General features: G+C 47.4%; 1 protein-coding gene across 2 annotated transcripts in view; it reads right to left on the reverse strand.

Annotated features, from left to right (window-relative positions):
- The window catches only part of AXL (AXL receptor tyrosine kinase), a 357,115-nt gene extending 351,584 nt beyond the window's left edge, over positions 1-5,531 (reverse strand). Inside the window, exon 1 of one of the 2 annotated variants that reach the window (XM_069644414.1) lies at positions 4,946-5,531. In XM_069644414.1, coding sequence (XP_069500515.1) covers positions 4,946-5,045 — 100 coding nt within the window. In that variant the 5' untranslated portion in view covers positions 5,046-5,531. The remainder of the gene's footprint in view (positions 1-4,945) is intronic. The other variant, XM_069644413.1, reaches the window with a different exon arrangement.
- Positions 5,532-18,542: the final 13,011 nt, after the last annotated feature.

Here is an 18,542-nt window from a genome sequence, read left to right on the forward strand (position 1 = left end):
TACACAATACAATGGCGAAGTAAGCCTCTCTGTTGAACTAGGAAACCGGAAACAATGTCATCTATGAGTGAAAGTGACTGATCTTTCATTACAGTGCCCATGGGGTGCACGCCGTTATTACGTGGAAGGGCAGCTGTTGTACACTAACTAGAGACCATTGGATGGGTTGCGAGTTCCATATTGATCATTCACGTGTTCCAATTGTTGGAATCGTGGGATTGGGGTCAGGCACTCCTGGTGTGGGCCCCACTCTTCTGGGATATAGAATGGTTAATACATTAGCCCTGAGATGGGGGTACATGGAGGGCATTGAGATGACATTAACAAAATATAGGAGAAGTAGACCTAAATCCTTGGCTGTGGTTCGGGAGTCAGCACTGGGCAGAGACTTTTGTTATCGTGACTAGAAGGGCGCGTTAATACCAGCCCATCTCAGATGTCTTGGCTATCAGAGTCTTTCAGAAGGTATCACCATTCATGGTGAATTGGTGAGATTTACCGCTGTTGGAGTGTTGGGGTGTGAAACCATCTAGTTTGGGCCTGTTGTGTGTCATCGGCAAAAAGGGTACGTTCCGTTATAGGTAGGTTGAGTTTAAAGATAGGCACCTGACATACAGGCTACAATAAAAGCGAGGCAGACTTTCAGTCAATTCATGTTTTTGATTGAGAAGGCTTTCAGGGAGAGCTGTATCCTATCATTGTGTTGGTGAATTTTGATTCCAAGTTTGATGAGCGGGTGTTCCAGGGACACCGTGTGGAGGGCAGGAAAAGGTTGAAACCTTAAAGATCTCCATGTGCCACTAGGGGGTCACTAAGCTCTTAGTTCACAGTAATTGAGGAAGTATGAGGAGAACCGTTGAATTGTGTCATTGAATCCCATGCGCGAGGAAAGGATATCTGGTAAGAGATGGTAGTGGAGAAAGTTGAAGGCCAGCCACATATCAAGTATGAGCAGAAGACAGGAAGACAGGAATTGCTATTGTTTCCAATGTGAAGAACATCATATGGGACATTCTTGTCATGGTCTCCTTGGCAGCAGGATCTAAAGCTAATCCAGGAGTTCAGGATTCGGTGATGGTTGAATTTGTCTTCTAATTGGATGTTGAAGGTTTTCTCTGCTAGCTTAACCAGGGAGGGCAGGGTCGTCACAGTCCACCAAAGTCAGCTTTTTCAATAAGTGGAGGATCTGTCCAGATTTATAAATCTCTGAATATTGTTTTAATCTGTGTATTCTTGACCTGTGGTATACCAAAACCAAATGCTTGTGTGTTCTTGCTCAGACAAGAAATGGTGGTCAGTTCTACTTAGAAGTACCTGACCTGTGGTTACCCCACAGATGCATGCTGGACAGGGACCACAGCACATATGAAGTCAACGTGGCTTCCCTCTCCATTCAGTGACCCATGTATGACAGACAACCTGCAACCTCCATTGTTGACATGGTCCCACACACTGAATCCATCACAAGCTTTTGCTGAACACTCTGCAATCCCAACTCATGGGGTTGGAGAGACCCGGTGAGTCTAGGATTATCAGAGAACTTGTCCGATATCATACAGTGGGCGAGCTCTAACTGCAGCCGCAAACTCAGTTCCTGCATCACAAGACGAGGTGGAGACCTGTATGATGGGACTGCCAAAATATCACCATCTTTGAGAACCAGTTAGACCAATGTTGGGAGTGGATGCTGATTCCAAGGGGACTTCAGGATAACACTCCCCATATGTGAATGTTCAGATAGACAACAGCTGAAAAAAGTCCATTCCTTTTTGTGTGGTAGTTTCCAGGCGATGCGCCTAGCACAATAATACAGCAACCAGGTGAATTGTACGAGTATCGAGGCTGAAAGCCAAGGAAGTGAACTGGGAGTGACTCTAGACTAGAAGCTGAACCTGCTCGCACAGTGTCACTCTGCTGCTTGTAAATGAGGAGGTATGATACTGTGCTACACAAGGAGACTTGTGTGGAAAATGCAGATCAGTGATTTGGGAATAGTAGAATGACTAAGGGACAGAATTGTTGTTGTGTTGCTGGGAGCTGCCCGAGCAAGTGGTTATATTTGCCCTGAGCAGAGGTCTGAGATCTGGGGCTCTCTAGATGTTTGCGACTATGACTCCCAGGATCCCTCACCAGTGACTATGCTGGCTAGGGTCGATGGAAGTTGTAGTACAAAACATCTGGCCAAAGGTTGCAGATCCCTGTGAAAAGGTCACTCTGGGTTTTCAGGTTCACCTGCTCAACACTCCTGGCGATGAAAAGCTTACCAGAGATGAACTGCCAGGCAGGGTTTAGACTTGCATGCAACACAATGTATGGAAGGGTGAGTCCATGAGAAACCTCTTCATAAGGCAATACATCATGGATAATAAATGGCAGCCCACTAGTGTTATAACTGTGAATGAGTGGGATGGGCCATTACCGTATGGTAAGCCACTGCCACACTCTCCCCATCTTCAGATCCATGGTTGATGAGTTATTGGAAGTGTGAGGATTTGATGGTGTTGGTGGCTGCACATTGGTCATACCATTTAAAACAAGGTCTCAAGTCGAGGGTACAAGTGGGTGAACAGAGTCCCCCACTAATTTCTGGGGACACCACAGTCAATTGGTATTTCAATGAGTCCACCCAGGACATTTTGTTTTTTTAGGAGTTGACCCCTTTTTAAACCAGATGTTGGTTTTCATCTGATTAGGGTCTCACTGCAGAAGGATGGGTTCTGCCCCCATTTAAAGCCACGTGGGCAAGGGTTTCGGTAGAGTTTCTAATAAAATCCCCAGAACTTGGGTTCGGGAAGAAGGGGGGCTCTCTCTGTGCCAGTGTCAAGCAATGTGACCTGGGGGGGGGGGGGTGTCCTTCCTCGGCTCCAAGCACCTCTCCGGCGCTCCCCCGGCCACAGCTTTAGCAAGCCACGCAGCTCGTGCGGGATATGTAACGTTGGAAAATATTTGTGCGCCTTGATAATGTTTCTTACCCAAGTTTTCCGGAATGCTCCAATTTTTGGTAACAGTTCGTTTTCTCGGCAAGATAAGAGCTGCTCGCTCTTTCCAGTGATCGCCGGTTGGGGGCGCTCAGCTGGATGGACACTTGTTTGATTCAATGTGTCCTCCACCAGACCTGAGTTGCGGATATCCATCCCACCTGACCAAATTTTTTGATCGCCTCCCAGCCTATGCGCATGTCTCCTATGTGCGCAAGTGTGCGAGTGCCTTGAAGCTTGTGTAGACGCATTCCGTTGCAAGCACTCATGAGGCGTTTCTCTCGCTGTGTTGAACCGAAGCTCAGAATACAGATGGGTTTCAGTCACTTTTGCAGCTGCACCCGACAGGTTTGTTCCTAGCGCAGGGGGGCGTTAACACAACATCTGGACCGTCTGGGGCAGAACACTTGAACTCACTGTTAAGTGTCTGGTGGCATGGTGCCCCAGTCGACGGGACAGTGCCTGTCCAAATGGCCTCAATTCACTAAAACGTCCCGGCTTCACTCCCCTGGTACTTTTTTAATAGTATTGAGCAGAAACACAAGAGTAGCGACAGTATTCGGTGCATTCAATACACGTTTTAGAAATATCAAAAAGGGGCCAATGTTTCATTTAGAGAATCGGGTACTGATATGGTCTTGGTAAGTGGGCGAGTGGTGAGATTAGATGGGCATGTAACGAAACTGAGCACCATTGGGCGCCGCCTATTGGTGATCGAAATGTAAAAAGAAACAAATATTCAGGCACTCTAACCTCGTCGGAGGGAGGGGGTCAAGATAATGTGTCACTTACTTTGTTAGGATGAGTATCTTCCCAAAAAAGTAATATTCTCTGTTAGCCATACATTTTAAAGTCGTTCAACAATCACAGACATGCATCTTTCGGATAAGGGTTTTTAACAAGCGAACTGACCGTTGCCATGGTCACGCCGCTCATCTCCATCAATGAGGTGCCTGGGACCCACCCCAGCTTGCCGTGCTCCTTTTGGAAGCAATCTTCAGTTTGCGATTCATTCTTCCGCGCTCCGGCCCTTGTATCGTCCTGTGAAGCGCGGGCCAATTCGATCTTACGCAGCTGCGGCCGCTTGTTTCTGTACCTTTGCAGTGCTTGTTTTCCCAGCACGTGAGAAGAAGACCCCCGGGTGCAGGGTCACAAAGCTCCCTTTTGTCATCCCATTGGCTGAAAGAACACACCTTTACACAGGGGCCATTACCAGTTGCACGAACCTGCTAATGAGTACAGTAGGATGCGCGAGCTGCCTGTATGCACTACTTTAACATGTAGATCTGCTGTGCAACAAGAAATTCAATTTGACACGAAACATGCTCTCTAGTACACGTTGGCACAAGTTTTGAAACCCATGGCCATTATCGCCGAAATTGTACAACACTTTCTTGCAAATTGAATCACTTCCTGCCTCCTCCATTGTAACTAACAGAGATACATTTTCATGCAAAGGTTCAGATGTTGAAAGGATGAGCGGTTAGTCCGACCCAAAGGAACGGATCTTCACATTACACACAAACGCATACAGAACACTTGTATTGCCATCAAAAGAACATCTATTTCATCTGCCTCTCCTACTATGCCCCAAATGGTGCTACACAGACACGAAACCGCATTACATTAAACATCTCACGAACCCACCGAGCTAACATAGAAGGTGACGAGTACATTCATTGGAAATGGGATGTATAGGACAATCCAGGGAAGGCTCCACCCACCCGCACCTTCCCTTTGCCTCCAGTCAGGGATGGTAAAGGGCAAGGCCACGCCTTCCCCGAGCCTCCACCAACCAACCTTCGCAATTACCCTAGCAATCGGCTCGCGTGTACCTGCCCCAGGTGAGAGTGGACAGAGCCACGCCCCCTTACGCACAGACACATTCTCACAGGCACAGGACAGAACTGATTCCCGAATCCCACCACCTAAGAGACACAATAAACTCGGTTTAACTGTTTACTCACCATGCTGGGCAGAGACAGCGGCCAGGCCACACACGAAGATGAATATCCCAAGTGGCGTTCCCATGGTGAGAGAGACGGGCAGGAGATGCGCCCCAAACATATCTCCTGCCAGCCGAGATCCCCGCGCCAGACACTCAAGCCTCCGCTCACCCAGACCGGGCCAGCAAGGAGGGCTACAGCTTCTCCAAGAACACAAACACAGGCTTTCAGCACCAACTTTCACCGGTGTCAGAGGTCACAGCCCAGCGGCTGCCCGAGATCAAAGTGTCCGTCGAATCCAGCGACTGCAATCCTAAAGCAAATCGGTTAAAAAAAACGCACTGTTTTCGGGGGAAAGGCAATTCAAAGTCGACCCAAAAGATCCCTGAAAACTTTTCGGTCGTCTCTTCTTGCTTATTGTGGAAAGTTCACCCCTTTCTCCATTCCTCTACAAGTGACGCTTAGCTTCGGAAACTTCGGCCAGAAGAACTTTGCACTCCTGTGAGTCGTGCTGGGAACTCAGACTGTGCTGCTCAGGCGAGCCGCGCGTCCAGGACCTCTCGGCACTCCTCCTCCTCGCCGACTCACTCACACACTGTTGTGCTGAGAGTGTCTGACACAGGCATGGGGCTCTCCCTCCCCGCCCCTCCCCCCTGGCCCGAGTCTCCTCCCTGACTTTCTCACACACTGCTGGGCTCCGTGTGTCTAACACGGACAGGGCGAGAGGAATGCCGTGAACCTCATTTCCATACGCTTTGTTCATTCCTTTCCAGGCTTCTGAGGGTTAATTCAATCAGAATGGGGACACAAGAGGAATGGGGGCGCACGGTAGGTCGAAGAGACCCTTTTCTCGCAGCCTTGGAGCCGTACGATTTAAGTTTTCCCCAAGGTTTTCAACCAAATAAGAACAATATTTTTTTTTCATTGTCTTCCCCGTTTGCTAAAAGCTGGTGGGCATTAAGCGCCGATAATGTCGCGCGTCTCTAACGACCACACGGACCACCAACGTTTACCTGTACCGAGGGAAAAAACACGGCGAGTATGGGTTTACATTCTTTAAAAAAAGTGCCAAGGAACGCAGGCATGTTATCCAAAGTGACGCTCACGATAATACGAACTGTTTATATGTAAAGCGACGTAACACAGAATCGCACATTTTAAGCACTTTGATAACAGGTGTCACCAGCAGGGTGTGTGTATCCAAGGAGTATAGTAAAAGTAGAATGCGCTCGCCTTCTCCTGCAGCGACGAAGGGATGCTCCCAAGATCATTTAACAGCTAAAAGAAGTATAACATAATTCGTCCAGGATCACACCATATGCTCAATTGCCGGATTAGAAGGCGCGTTCATGCTGCCACAGACACACCTTCACGGCGGTTTAATGTCTCTCCCCTAACGCAAGGCAAAGCAGAATAGTGCCCCCCCCCCTCCGCCCCCTGCAGAAAAAAGAAAGCACGCGCCTAGTTGTCGGGGCACACGGAGAGCTAGATGAAGTCCGATATGGAAACATTCAAGTCTGATGTGTAACAATAATTCTATTGTTTATTTATTTGTAGAGAGCACCGGTCCCGGAGGCAACTGGGCGCTTTAAGGACACTAGGTTACAGGTTACAGATAATCACACTTAGATACATTCATGAGAGGTTTGTAGTTGCAGCAAATAATATACACATATATGCAAAATATACAATAATATACAGAAATATACAGGCAAGTCACATGTTGTGCAGTCGTACATGTAGTAAGAAAGGCATCGGTAGTAGTCACTTGTTTGCAGAATGTAGTCATCTTGTGACGTTGGTTTTGAATAGATGGAAGGAGGGTAAAGCTCTTAATGCATCAGGGATGGAATTCCACAGTTGGGCTGCCCTGACTGGAAAGCTGGCGCCTCCTGTTTTGGTGAGTTTGAAGTTGGGAATTCTGATACTGTTAGATTGGGCCTTTCTGATGGGCGTTCCGATGTGTGTTTGATGAATCTGTCGGTTAGATAAGCGGGGGCTTTGTTGGAAAGGTATTTATGTGTGATGTTTAGTGATTTAATCTTAATTCTGTCGTTAATGGAGAGCCAGTTGATGGCGCGCCTCTCATGCGAGATATGTTGTGATTTGGGAATGCCTAGTGCCGATCTTAAAGCATTGTTTTGAAGTGTCTGGAGTCTGTTAATTATTCAAGTCAGATACTATTAAAATCCTCTCAACAGAGAAACACATCAAATGATTCTCTATTTAAGTATTTGGAATGCTGATGTGGAATGTTGTAAAATGCCTATCAGATTATGTGCACAGTAGGATGCGTTTGACAGTATACAGTTTGACTTCTCGCATATATTAGTAAACGCCAGATGACCACACCGACCTGAGGGTGGCAGTCAGCGGGTGCCAAACTTAGCAGTAATGCCCCCGCACCCTGTCCAAGGAGTGGGGGAAGCAACAGGATTAGGGGGCTGGAACCAAAGGGGTGAACGTGGAATTGACTCATGGTAGAGCGCCGGAAGAGGGAGGGGACAGTTCAGCGGAGCAGTATTTGAGGGAAAAGGGCTCCCCCCTTGGGACTTGGTTTTGCTTTTCCTGAAGACTCTCACACACCCAAGCCTTGAGGGTTAAGTGCTGTCAAGTGTTTGTAATTGTCTGTTTCATTTTTTGCAGGTTTGCTCACTGATGTCGTCCACTGAGGCCGAAACATATCTGGGGATGCCTGTGGTATCCTGCAGAAGGCATGTGACCAGGGCCGGCCTTAAGGGCAGCAGCGCCATGGGCGAATTGACGCTCGCCCACTGCGCCCCCCCTGGTTACCAGGGGGAGGGGCCACTTTTTTTTTTTTTAAACCTCCTCGCTTTGCCGAGGAGGTTAAATAGGACGCGTTAGCAGCCCATTGCCATTGAATGAGCCCGCCGCTGCGGGTCCATTCAATGGCAATGAGGGGCCTGCCGCGCCTTCTGCCACCACGCCAGCTCGGGGGAGCCCTTGAAAGACTCCCCGGAGCTGGCGTGGTGTGGGGCTAATGGTGTCTTTTCTTGTGAAAAGTGCCCGCGGCAGAGGGGCGCATTTAAATGCAATTTACAGTAAAAGGCCACCTGCTGCGGCTTCTCCCACAACGCCAGCTCGGGGCAGCCCTTGAAAGACCCCTCCGAGCTGGTGTGGAGGGGGCAAAAGGCGTCCTGGGGGGGGGTGTGGCGCCCCGGGTGGTCGCCCGGCTGGCCCCCCCCAAAGGTCGGCTCTGCATGTGACCTAGCAGTTGGGGCTGGATCAAGCCTCATTTGTGTCTGGTCTTTCCCCTTCTGTAATGGATTGGCATGCTGAAGAACGATGGTCTGGAGGGTTCCCCAGAGCAATGTCAGTGGTTATGATTAATTCCAAACCTTCCACTCATCTTTTACTTTGCATAAGCCACCCCAAGGTATTCCCAGACCTGGTTCCCAAGACTGCTGGGCCTAGAGACCCAAGCTACTCCTCACTGATGATGCCCAGTGAGGCCGAAATATGTCTGGGTTCACTTGTGGTCTTGTGCAGAAGGGTTGTGACCTAGAAGTTGCCCCTTTTGGGGTGGGATCAAGCCTGATTTGCATTTTGTCTTTCCTCTTCTGTAATGGCTTAGGAGGCTGAAGAACGATGGTCTGGAGGGTTGCCCAGAGCACAGGGCCGTCACAAGGGGGGCAGGGGGAGAGCAAACTGCCCTGAGCCTCGCACTTGGGGGAGCCTTGTGCAGTCTTCCCCTGAGTAGAAGGCAGCACAGTCCACCTGTATACTTTCTTCACACAGGGGTCTGTTCTGTCTGCTCTTTGCCATGGAAGACACCAGAGTTGGATGGTCTGTTTGGGAAATCGGACTTTCCAGTACTTGTTTTGTTAATTTCTTGCTGAGCGGCACCTATCTTGTCAGCTCTGCAAGAAACATGGTGCCAAGAGTTCAAGAAGTGATACAGTCTTGCTCCAGCCCAGGTTGCATGGCAACGAGCCATTAATCAAATTCCCGGGCCCTCACGTGTGATCCCTGTTGCGTGCTCTCCAAACCCTGCTTCTGTCTGAGACACTGGAGCTTCCAGATAAAAATGACTAAACTTTGGAAACTGAAGGTAAGCAAACCTTAAAAGGTGTAAGAGTTTACATACATGTAAGAGAAATTTTGAAATTTTATAAGCTCTACAAAAGGCTGCTCTATGAGAGCTGAGATGCAGCCCATGCATGCATTATTGGTACTGTAGGCAACTTGCAATGAAGGGTTAAAACACTAGTCTCTCTCCACCTTTCGGCTGTCTGTTGAACTAGAAAAAAAATGTTTGTTTTACTTTTTAGTCCCCCTTCAACGTTTCCCGTCCTCTAGCTGCATTTTGCATTTTCAAATAGTGCTTATGACAGCTTCTGTAATGTGAAGTGTTGAAGAGAAATGGATCCCATTGTCAACCATGTATTTTCACGTTCTAGGATTGCTCGACAGATTTGCCTTTTTTGTTTGTTTATTCTTCTCACTTCTGAGCCCTGTGATAATCAGTTGTAACATGGACCGAAGTTATGGAAATATTTAGCCAGTAAAGTGGATTATAATAACCTATCAAATTGGGTATTCAGTTGATCAACTTTCAATTTTGAAGTGCACTTGTAGGGTTCAGACTGTGGCCATCCATCAGGTTGGTGGGATAAAATGACTCCAAAGTCTACGCACACCGTTTCCAAGTCCTGGGCTTTCATGAAATAATAATGTATTCTGGGAGCTGTAGTCTTTTAACTTTAATTAAACATAAGTAGCCGATTCATGTGACTTGCAAAAAAGGAAGCCGAGGACTGGAAAGTGGCGACCTGCTGTCACAAAGCTTTCTGGAAACTTTATCCTCAGTACTTTGTGAGCATGTCTTCTTGAGGTCCTATGGACCTCTTGGGATATGTAAAATGAAGAAAAACCTCTCTCTCTGCCCACCCCCAACACATCTATCTTGAGCGTTTAGCTGCTGCAGAGGCAATGCCAGGTAGGTCTCTTAAACAACTCAGACATGGGCTCTCCAACAATGAACCTACATGTGCATTTTCTGCTCACATTATATAACGCCACGTTGCTTGAGGTCTGTGTTAACAGCACAGAGGAACATTGCTGGATAGTGCGAATTACAGCAGAGGGTAACACACTGCCAAACGAGGAGAACATGATTATACATTTTAAGCCACAAACTGTTATCAGTATGCTGGTTCCTTGCATTTTAAATTGAGAAAAGTGTGTATTTATTTTGGTACCTGATTGTGAACAGGACAGAAAATAAGTGGAGCTCAGGACATTTAGTGAGACTAGAGTGACTGTGGCACAACAACTCCACTTTTCCAGGTTCTGAGCATTCATTCCACAAAGAGGCATATATTCTGGGCAGTCTTATATTGGGCTATTAGGCAATATGGCAAAACTTTAAATGCTGACTGGGCTGGCCAATGTGGCCAGTTTGATGATTTACTGCACTGTGCATTTGCCATGTTTACACAAACTATTGTGTACATTAAAATGCACAATTTGCAAACCTGCCAGTAATGTACTGCCAGGCACGACTAGGGAGGTGTATCAATAAAAGTTACAAATTGCCATACGGAAATGTGGGACACTTTTTTATTTTTGGTGCCCGGGTAGATTTTTTGTTCCAGTCCGATCCTGTATGTTGGTGTTTGTGCCAATGCTGTTTGGTTTTATGTATGCGTGCATGCAAGGAGTTGTGTGACTGGTGGATGAATGCATAGGTAAAAATGTTGTATGAGTGTGTGTGCCAGCCCAAACTCCTACATTTATCGGCCCTGCAGGCCACTAAATTTAGGAGTGGGGGCATGGCATCATGGTTGCACCTAGGATGCAATTTCAGGGGAGGATACAATTTCAGGAGGAGGAACTAATGCCTACATGTTGGGAGAGGCGCTAACTTCAGAGGCTATGGAGCAGGGGCTAACTTACTCGTGCGGGGGCATCTAACTAAATTGCGCATTCGGATGAGACTATTCTGGTGATGCTTCAATGTTACAAGAAGTTAACTCTCTCCTTCATTTCTGAAATGTCACACTTATGGACGGGTGTGAGAATGAGCTGTCTTATGTCACATGTCCCCACTTCCCTTCTTATCACTCCCCTGGCATGCAAGTGCTAACCTCACATCATGATTTCAATTGCCTAAAAATGTATGCATATGAATGCAGGTGCTAACAGTGAAATGTTTTATTAATTGAAAGGCCTTTGTTAACAGCGAAGCCCAGGCACCATTTAACGTCTGTGTCCTGTTCCATCCGCTATGGCTCTGCACGTCAGCCAGGCAGGGGTGCAGCCACCCTCAACATTGTGGGGGCTAGATGACAGTTTTGAAAGCGGCTAGTGAGTGGGGTCAATAAAATAATTGCGCTGTTGGACTCTCCACTGAGGGATGGTGTTTGGGCCTTTCAGCTTTTACAGTTAAAGGGGTCCCTCAAGTAGCTGCCCCATATTGGCAGTCTTATGGGCACTCGCCAGCCCTTACACATCTTCATCCAGTCCTGCTCCCTGTTAGGAAGTTGAATAGCAGTTTCGTGTTCTATTTGGCCATTAGTCGTACCACCCCCAATTCAGTGGCTATTTAATTTCATAATGCTATGCTAATCACTGTGGCATGGGCCATCTAAAAGCTGAGCCCAGAAGTTAAGACATGACCAAAGCAAACATAAGTGTTACTACGTGGCTAAACTGGACCACATTGAATGTAGGAAAGTCTAGCCAGCAATAACAATTATGGTGCACAGCCAGCCTGGGCACGCTTTCTGTGGCATGTCATTTTTACTGGCTGGGAGTCCTTGTATGGTAAAACTGGCAAATATTGGTGCAGCCTGCATGCACATACATTGGAGCAACCAGCATGAATATATTTCTATACTGGCATATGTTGTGGACAAAGGTTGGTGACTTGTAACTATTATGTTGTTCCATGTGCTACCATACAAAACCAATTGCAAACTCTATGGCTTTCTACCCAATTTTGCAAAGTAAATGCTGTAAAATGCATCATTTTAACCCAATGGTTGTTGATCCTGCATTATTGGTGCAAACATTTAAGCCTCTTCAGTTTAGAAATTCACCAGCCTCTACTGTACATCATCCATCTCTCATTGTGTATGATGTGTTTTAATGCGCATACAGGAGTAGGGCTCTCCTTAATGCGGGGTTTATGCACCGCATGCGGTCATGCCATCCTATATATATATTTATGCATATGATACAAAAGTTAGTCTGGCATAAACCGCTCTTGGGTAGAGCAATCTAACTTTGCTGTAGTTGATTCGCAGTTGTAGTAATAAAGCATCTTTGTGTCCTCCAAACTCAAGGGGAGATTTTTCACATCTCCTGTTTGCAGCAGTGCCTCCGCTGGCCCAGTGCAAAAAATTGTAAGGGGGCCTCACCAAATGTTTTGCCCCGGGCCTCACCAACCCTTGTGACAGCCCTGCCAGAGCAATGCCAGTGGTTAGGATTCACTCCAAACCTTCCGCCCATCACCTCTTTTGTTTTGCCTTGCCCTGCGACCGCTACAGGGTGGATCCCTTTAGGAAACCACTGACAGGAACCACAAGGATACTGCTTGGACAACATCTATAATTCTGGTGCCCAGGGTTGACTTCTGGTAAGCTTTTATGAAAGATTTCCTTAAGTGCAATATTTTCCTCCGTATTATGGACCCCACAAACATTTTGCTTTTGTTTGACTGACCTAACCTGACTTTTTCCAGTGGAGCCCAGCCTTCCGCTGTACTTCCCTGGGTTTTTGCTAATTGGTCATGGGGAAACTGACGCGTCCTTGAGACTGTCAGTACTGGGAAACTATGTTTCTCTTAGTCTTTGACTATGTTGCCATTTCTTGGTAACTTATTTTTATCTGTGTGCCAAGTACCTTACAGTACTGCTCATAGGGGTCTTTTTAATTTTATGGCACTAGACACCCTCTAAGGATTTTTCAGTGGTTTTACAAGTGTGCCTAGGGCACACTGGTGGCAGCAATTTACTTACTGGTATGTTTACTTCTTTTTACTAAACCATACCTTGTTTAACGCCTTTGGTCCCTGACCGTGGCCAGTGCCGGAAATGACTGTACCACAAAGTCTTTTGTTCTGTCCTTTGGCCATCTTGTCTGTAGCCTTCACCCCGATCAAGGTGAGCCGGTGTGTCCTTATTTAGGCATGCAGTCTTCTGTGAAAAACGCATCTTTTGTGGGCTCCTGCAAGTCACGTGTGCTAGTGCATATGAAGAGGTGTGGGACTGTCTGGACCCAATCCACGCTACTAGTGCTAGGATATCTGGTGTGCCTGTTTGACTCAGACCATCATGGATCATGATTGGTCCATGCCTGCTCTGCATGCAAGAGAGCAGATCTTCCACTGGTTATCCCAGATTTGAGCGCAAAACAAATCTTGGATAAGGGAAGGGGCTCTGCAGCCATTCCAGCTTGATCAACTGAAGTTGACTCCGAACTACAGAAGGAGACCATTTTCCTGACATGCTGAAGCAGACCCGTTGAACTGCCGGAGCCACACTGGAAGGTTTGGCACGCTGAGACTGCTGCTGTCCCGTCCGACCCCTGCTTTTGTCATCGATCCTGAAGGCCTGCAAGGATGCTTCAACCCTTTAGAGGAGTGGGAACAACTACTCTCGGCACCTCCTGATCACCCATCAAAAGAGCCTTCTCAGAAGTGTTCCTGGGCCGTCCAGTGAACTGACAAGCTCTATCCCAGGGTATTGCATAGGAGGGGTGCCATCCTGAGTTGACACTTAAGATTTGGGGAATCGTTAGCTTGTGGTCCTCGGCCCTCTCCCGCAACATTTTTTAGTCCTAGCTCCTCTGGGTCATGAACTAAGAGTGTGCAATGCTGCAAGCCTTTGTGATTCCTATGTCACTACGTTGTGGTGGCGATCGCTGTAGGGGCTTTGCCTATCTGCCCTCCTGTGTCCTGAAGTCTGCTGCATTGGAATGCTCTTCTTTGTCAGCTGAGAAAAGTCTCCTTGACCACCAAGGACGTCCGTCCTGTCCCGCAACCACTGAAAGTCAGATTGCCGAGAAACTGCATAGCTCGAACCTACATGCGACCTCGACTAAACTGGCAATGTTTGAACTGACCTGTGACGAGGGGCAGTAAATACGTGCTTCACTTACCGGTGTCCCCTGGCACAGCCGATACGTTTTTATGCACGAGAATCCCTAAAAGGATCCTCACTTTGGCTGGGCTAGGCTGCACTCCCTAGCTATTCCGGAACGTCGAAAGTCACTCTACCTGCAAGGATAGACCCTCCTTGAATAAAGGGACCTTATTCTTCATTAGCTCAAGCCCCTTCCTGAACTGCTACTGCCCCCTGAAGAGGTACCGTTTTTGCTCTTGATCGCAAACGCGCGTTGTAAACGCACTGCTGTAATTTTCAGTGCAAGGCTTCCCACTTTGTAGGTCTGGACTGCTTAAGCTAGGGTTTGGATTCTGAAGATTGCCCAATGCAATACTTGCGTTAACCCCCTTTCCCTCACAGGTTGTGGATGTGTTTTCCCCCATCTTGTAGTAGGCTAAAAGCAGTTGTGTATATGTGTAACTTAGTGATATGCTTACGTGGTAAGTGTTTCTTATTACTGTGGCTATCTGTGTTTGATTATAAGGCCTATAATAAATGTATTTGCATTTTTGATATACATTTGTCTAAGAGTAATTTGTAGTTCATTGCTCTGTGTGCTCATTGTGGGCTTCCTATCATTCTCACCCCTCCGGAGACTTAGTCTTGAACACTGCCAAGCTACCTTGATTGGTCTGGCTTGTCCAGAAGATTCCTCTGTTCCACTAAACTAGTGTGGCCCCCTAAACTTCTACCCACCTGGTCAGAGTTTAGAAATCCATCTTAACAGGAGCCCTGAATAAAAGGGGAGGGATAGTGGGGTTGGAAGTCCTTCCAAACCCACCATCGCGGTAGGAGGGTAAAGAGCAAGAAGATGTCCCAAATGCAAAGAATTGGGAAGAAACAAGACCTGTTGATGAAATACTACAAGAACACCTAATTGAGATATTAGAGCAAGAAAGAGAATGGCAGCGGCCCGTAATAATAAGTCAATAGGGGAAATGGGGTAGAAAATAAGAGGGAGAAACACTCAACAGGGATGCATGACAACAGGGGGGAAAACTGAAGACAGGTAAGGCTGTTTGGGGAAAGGGGCAAAGGGGAAGGGAGTGAGTTAGCAAAGGAATACACAAGGGGTGGATCGGAGGAGGGGAGGGGTCGGGTGAGGGGGAACGGGAGATGTTCAGCAGATTTGGAGTTGTTGAAGAAGCGGAGAGGGAGAAGGGAGAGAATGCTTGGAGGTTGAGAAGAGTGATTCGAAAGTGGGGAGGGTCAATGGATAGAAGGGCAATTAGTCGGGTAGTCAGAGTCAATGGCCTCAGCGGGAGAGGGGTGTTAAAAAGGGAAATCGGAGCGGATGAGTCTGGTTGGGGAAGAATCAGAAGGGGACCGCAGGGGAGCCAAGTGGTAGGATGGGGTGCAATGCCCAGGCTAGAGGGGATCACACGAGGGCAGCAACACAAGCAGGGGAACAACTGGGATACCAACTAGGAGAACACTTGGTGGGATCAGGCTCTCTGATAGAATGGCTAGAAAGAATGGGGAAACAATGAAGTGGGGAGCACCACCAAAATAATATGGCCACGGGTAAAGTGGCCTGGACAGGAAGACCAAGGGGTTGACCCGATTTAATTCTAAGGATGTGTTGGGGAGGGGAGGGAGGATGAAGCCGCGCCCAGTGCACAATCCTGAAATGCTGGTGGAGAAACGGAACACGTGTACAATATCTCTGGCTCAATGAAGCTTGCTGCAGCCATTTTGCTTTCCCACCTTATCAACTGCTCTTGGCTCTTTATTTTCAGGAGTGGCGGGGGTGCAATGCCAAGGGGCACCTATGGCGAGGGACTTAAAGTGCCAGGCCGGTTGGGAGGGGGTGGGGGGGTTGCAGGATGGCGCAATTGCAGACTTTCAGTGCTAAGACTTTGGGAGACCATCAGTTATGTTTTGTTTTCAACAAAAATCTGCAGCACTCACGTCAGCTGCCATTTGTGACATCACTCGCCATGTTACAAAGGCAGGCGGAGACTGACCTTGTTTACACGCTCAATCAAAGCAGATGTGTATTCGGGTGGGAGCCACGCGTCAGAGTCATCCCAGGGCCTGCAAGGGGGAGTGGCGGGGGGTGAGCCCTGCCACCATTTGAAGTCCTTCCCTCGCTCTGGAATACAATGCTCTAGCATTCTGCCTGCCATCCCTCCCAGGACCCACAACACCTCCACCATATGCACGCTGCATGCTGCACAGCAGTGCTCTCCTCTACAAGCTATTATTGCACATGCCAGCGCTTGGACTAGGTAAAACAAAGAGGGAACCGACGCATCCGCTGCAGACACGCAATGGCGCATTGCACTTTTTGGAGAATTCTTCGAGAGGGCGCGAGTAGCGCCCGCAGGCGAGCGCTGACAACACGGTGCCCGGAATACATTGGAATTTAGACCCCGAACATAGATAAAAACACCCGCAATGCACTTGTTTTACATGCATCAACATGCGAGCCCCTCCCCCCCACCCCCACAACCCACACACACTCACCCCAGCAGAGCAGGATCTGGAGTTGCTGTAAACCCAAGAATGCAGAAGAGTGCACGCCAGAGAACAAGACGAACAGCACACGGGGGAGTGCTACATGGAAATATAGTTTTGTATGCATGGAAAGCTTGTAATGGGAATTGTTTTACAATATGTGGAAGAGGCTGGGAGGAAGGCAGCGGAGATAAATATAACCTTTTTTTTCTCGTTTAATGGTGGGGGGGACGGGAGGGTGGGGCAGGTCAACGAGATTTCCAGAAGCTCCGTTGTGGTCTCCCTTCTTCTGGTTGCTGTTTTGAGTATTCCTTTTCACTCCGGAAAACTGGATTCTTTGCTATGTGACGTTATTTGCCGCAGCCTGCAAGGAGTTCAGGCAAGATAGCTCAGCGGGTTAAGCATTTGCTAAAGAGACCCTTGACCTTCCATCCCGGTTTTATTGACTTCACATTTTATCCAGGGATGAACCCAGGGGTGGACTGGGAACTATAAGGGGCCCTGGAAATTATTACCGGGAACCGAAAGAGGCCCTGGAAATAATGTTCAAAGTGGCACCATATTAAACATATACAGCAAGCCCAAGCCGTTTCCTATGAGAACATGACCATTTGGCAATACCACACAAAGGAGGCCCAGGGCGCAGAGGCCTATCAGGAAATCTCCAGAGTTCCCTATAGGACAGTCCACCCCTGGATGAACCGAGCCCCAAAAAATGTGTGCCTAGAAATCTTATTTAAAGTTGCCCAGAATTACATTTTGGGATTGAAAGCAGCAAGTGGAGAAAGCATCCAAGGAAGCTTTGGGGGAGGGGTTCTATGAACATTTAGAAAATATGTGTCTGAAGTGTGAATTTTAATAAGATTCGTCAAGTGATGGGGATTGAAATCTTGCATAACATAACGATAACATTTAGTTGTTAATACATAGACATACGGGAATCTTTACAACTATGTATTTCAAAGGACTGTAGAGGAGGAGTGCCTGGGAGAGAGGGTAATAGGCGCACAAAAGCAGCCAGCATCAATCTTAGTTTGGTGATGTAGGTCACAATGTTGCCAGAGGCTCCTTCTATGTGCTAAAGGGAAAGAGCAGATGGGAGATAAAGTTGGTACATAAGTGCATTTATGATTATCTGGAGAAAGACTATTGATAGGCTTGCTTGTTAACTGGAGTGAAAGCAGATTCTAATGGTCAGATTCCCAAAGATGTGTACTGGTAAACATCTGGAGATGCCCGAGCATGTCAGATTCGCAGTGTTATAAGTTGTACCATATTCACAAAGCCTCCACCTGCGATTCACAAAGGTTTGCTCAGGTGCATCTCAGAGCTGCTTCAGGTGGCTCCAGATTTGCTCTAGTCTTAGGCATTGTCATTCAGATGTGAGGCTAAAGATGCAGACCAGAGATGCTCACGGCCCTCTCTTGATCTGTGTTAGGGAGAATTCTCCAGAATGGCTAATTTCCTTTACCTACTGAGTCCCTCAGCAGATTTGCTGGATTTCTAGGATTTATTTTTTTCACCTGGTAAGAGTGTAAGCCTTTTTTCCCACTATTACATGTGTTTTGCTGTGTGTGTTTAACATTTTTATGTGTTCATGGACTGTGGAGCCTCACCTACTCTCATAGGCATCATCTTTTTACTGTGTGTTACACAGCACCTTTAGTGCAGTGACACAGGGTTGTCTTTTTCAGACTCACCATTCCAAACTCAATTTTTCTGGGATTGACTACTGTCTCCCAGAACATGGAAAGTTGCCATTGACTTTATTAGTCTTTTACAAACTATCTTACATAGAGTTCTGGGAAGGGTTAGTAGTTATCCCTTTTTGTCTGTTTCTCATGGAACATTATTTCGTTCCCCTGTCTTTAAGATTTGGCTGGTGGCAGTGGTACTACCCGATTTTTTTTCCTACCGCAGTCTTTTTAAATAGCCTTTGTTTTAGGCTAAATTAGTAGCCTCGAACTTGATCCCGCTGGACCCCATTTACTTTTACTTGGTTCCGGCTGCGTTTATTCACCATTTCT

This window comes from Ambystoma mexicanum, chromosome 2p (assembly GCF_040938575.1).
Source record: "Ambystoma mexicanum isolate Mex_15411 chromosome 2p, UKY_AmexF1_1, whole genome shotgun sequence".
Taxonomy (NCBI): Eukaryota; Metazoa; Chordata; class Amphibia; order Caudata; family Ambystomatidae; genus Ambystoma; species Ambystoma mexicanum.